Source organism: Electrona antarctica (genome assembly GCF_951216825.1).
Source record: "Electrona antarctica genome assembly, chromosome: 17".
In the NCBI taxonomy this organism is placed as follows: domain Eukaryota; kingdom Metazoa; phylum Chordata; class Actinopteri; order Myctophiformes; family Myctophidae; genus Electrona; species Electrona antarctica.
Genome location: NC_136798.1, coordinates 27,018,359 through 27,020,370, shown reverse-complemented (window position 1 = coordinate 27,020,370; position 2,012 = coordinate 27,018,359). Strand labels below are relative to the sequence as shown.

The 2,012-nt window shown below is 51.5% G+C and overlaps 1 protein-coding gene across 1 annotated transcript; it reads right to left on the bottom strand.

The window, feature by feature from the left end:
* Positions 1-214: 214 nt before the first annotated feature.
* On the bottom strand, positions 215-1,730 carry LOC306941050 (carbohydrate sulfotransferase 5-like; the record flags this gene model as incomplete). Its single annotated transcript, XM_079526355.1, has 2 exons — positions 1,649-1,730; positions 215-1,497 (listed from the first exon to the last, which is right to left on the bottom strand). The coding sequence occupies exon 2, from the start codon at positions 1,373-1,375 to the stop codon at positions 215-217; it is 1,161 nt and encodes a 386-aa protein (XP_079382481.1). The 5' UTR covers positions 1,376-1,497; positions 1,649-1,730.
* Between the last annotated feature and the right edge of the window lie 282 nt (positions 1,731-2,012).

The window sequence follows — 2,012 nt, the reverse complement described above, 5'->3', positions numbered from 1 at the left end:
CCAGAACAAAACCAACAATCTCCTCAAATTTCTGCCATTTCAGGGCAGATCAGTGTTGAATTAAGCAGATCAGATTACACGCTAAAATTGGGTCCTCTGTGTTAATGTTTATAGACCCGGAGGATTGTACTGTGTAATGTGGACATCATGACAAAAGAGATTTCGAAAAAGTATTTAAATCTAGTCATCAAAGACTATGAATATAGACTACATTCTAATTATTATTGGTTTGTTGCGTTGTTGCGTTGTTGGTTCTGTCATTGTCAACGTTCCTGTACCCTAGCAACGACATGGCTTCCTTACACACTTCCTGTATCTGTTTGACCTTGTCATGGGCCAGTGTGGAACGCCACTCCTGGGAGACGTCGGTAGCGTTCTGCGATGTCATTTCAAATGGCTGTTTCTTGTTGTCTTTGCCTTTCCTGTGCGTCACCGTATAGATCCAATCCTGCAGCGGCCCGGTCATTTCCAGACCGACAAACTCGTACATGGTCTTGATCTCCGTCAGTGGATCCTGCACAATGTCCTCGTAGCGGACCATCATGTAACGACCCTTCAGGAACTCTGGGGGTTCAAAGGTGGCCCTCTCGTGGATGCGCACTTGGCTGCGGCAAATCTCCTGCATGACGCGGTACTGCGTGTCCGCCACAAAGGTGCCCCCCTGTTCCAGGATAATGGCGTTGTCTTCCATGAAGGTGTTGGCTGACTGCTCTCTCGACCAGACAACGGCACGCGGGTCCCTCACCATGTGAATGATTCGGAGGTCCAGCGCTGGGTCTTGGAGGAGTGGATAGAGCGACTCCAGCTCAAAGAAACGTACCTCTTTCAGCACCACGTGGCTGTAGGTGTGACAGGCCCAGACCGCCGCCTGCAGCCCCCTGACACTGGAACCGCACCGCTTACGACACTCTGTCTCGTTGCTGAACTTGTGCCGTGGCGTGAGAGAGCAGACCGGCGGGGAGCACAGAGCGCGGCTGGTGCTCCACCTGAACAAGGTGGAAATGTCATGCAGCTCCGGCATATAGGCCTGCATCGTGGAGAGGTCACAGTGAAACACGCTCCGTATGAGGTCCCGCACCGCCATCCGGAGGGCCCGGGCACCGGAATTATGCAACGTGGTCCACACGTGCCAGCCAGGCTCCATCAGATAGAAGACTGACGGATGCTGGCTGAACACCTGGCCCAGGAAAGAGGAGCCTGATTGCCATGATGATAGCAGCAGTACGTGAACCTTGCCCTTGATTGGCCTGGGGGTGTAGGGACTGAGCTGAGGCGTGGGGCTGACACTGAGCTGAATGTGCCATTGGTAGAGCAGCACCACGGCCAGCAGGATCACCAGGACAGTGGTGCGAGGGCCCAGTCTGCAGTGAAGCATGATGATCGCCGTGTGAATCCCTCTCGCTCTGTGGTACTGCTGTTGGTGCTTGGGCTGGATGGATTCCTCCCTGGTTCTTCTGGGTTGGTGTCGATCTCTCTCTCCCTCTGGAGCTGTATCAGCTCTAGGCCCAAAATGTAAAAGGGTTTAAAGCGCAAATAACATGCATTTTAAAACTGCTTTTAATATTTAATATCATATTGTCTATGTCCCTCAAAGTTATTTCTAATGGTTTGAGCCTTTCCATTATCATTGGCTCAGTGGATGGCTTACCTTAATGCTGGTTTTGCCTGGCGACAGACCACACTATCCGAACGCTTCAAAATCCCTTGATGGGATCACTTGAGGTGAATCCTCAAGTGACAGAACTGCTATCTCTAGTGTATGTTTGTGTACAAAGAGGACCTTTCTTTAAGCCATTGGTATAGTGGCTGGCAGTGGGATGGGCGGGCCCGGGGGACAGCAGGGGTGAAACACGTGACATTTGCAGGCAGGACCTGAGGCGTCTCTCAGCCAAATGCCACCTAGCCAGCCCACAGCCACACAAAAAGGGTGTGTAACCGGTATAATAATGACAGCGTAGGCTAGCCTATAATTATACGATGACTCAAATCACGCTTTAGGCTTAGCTACTCAT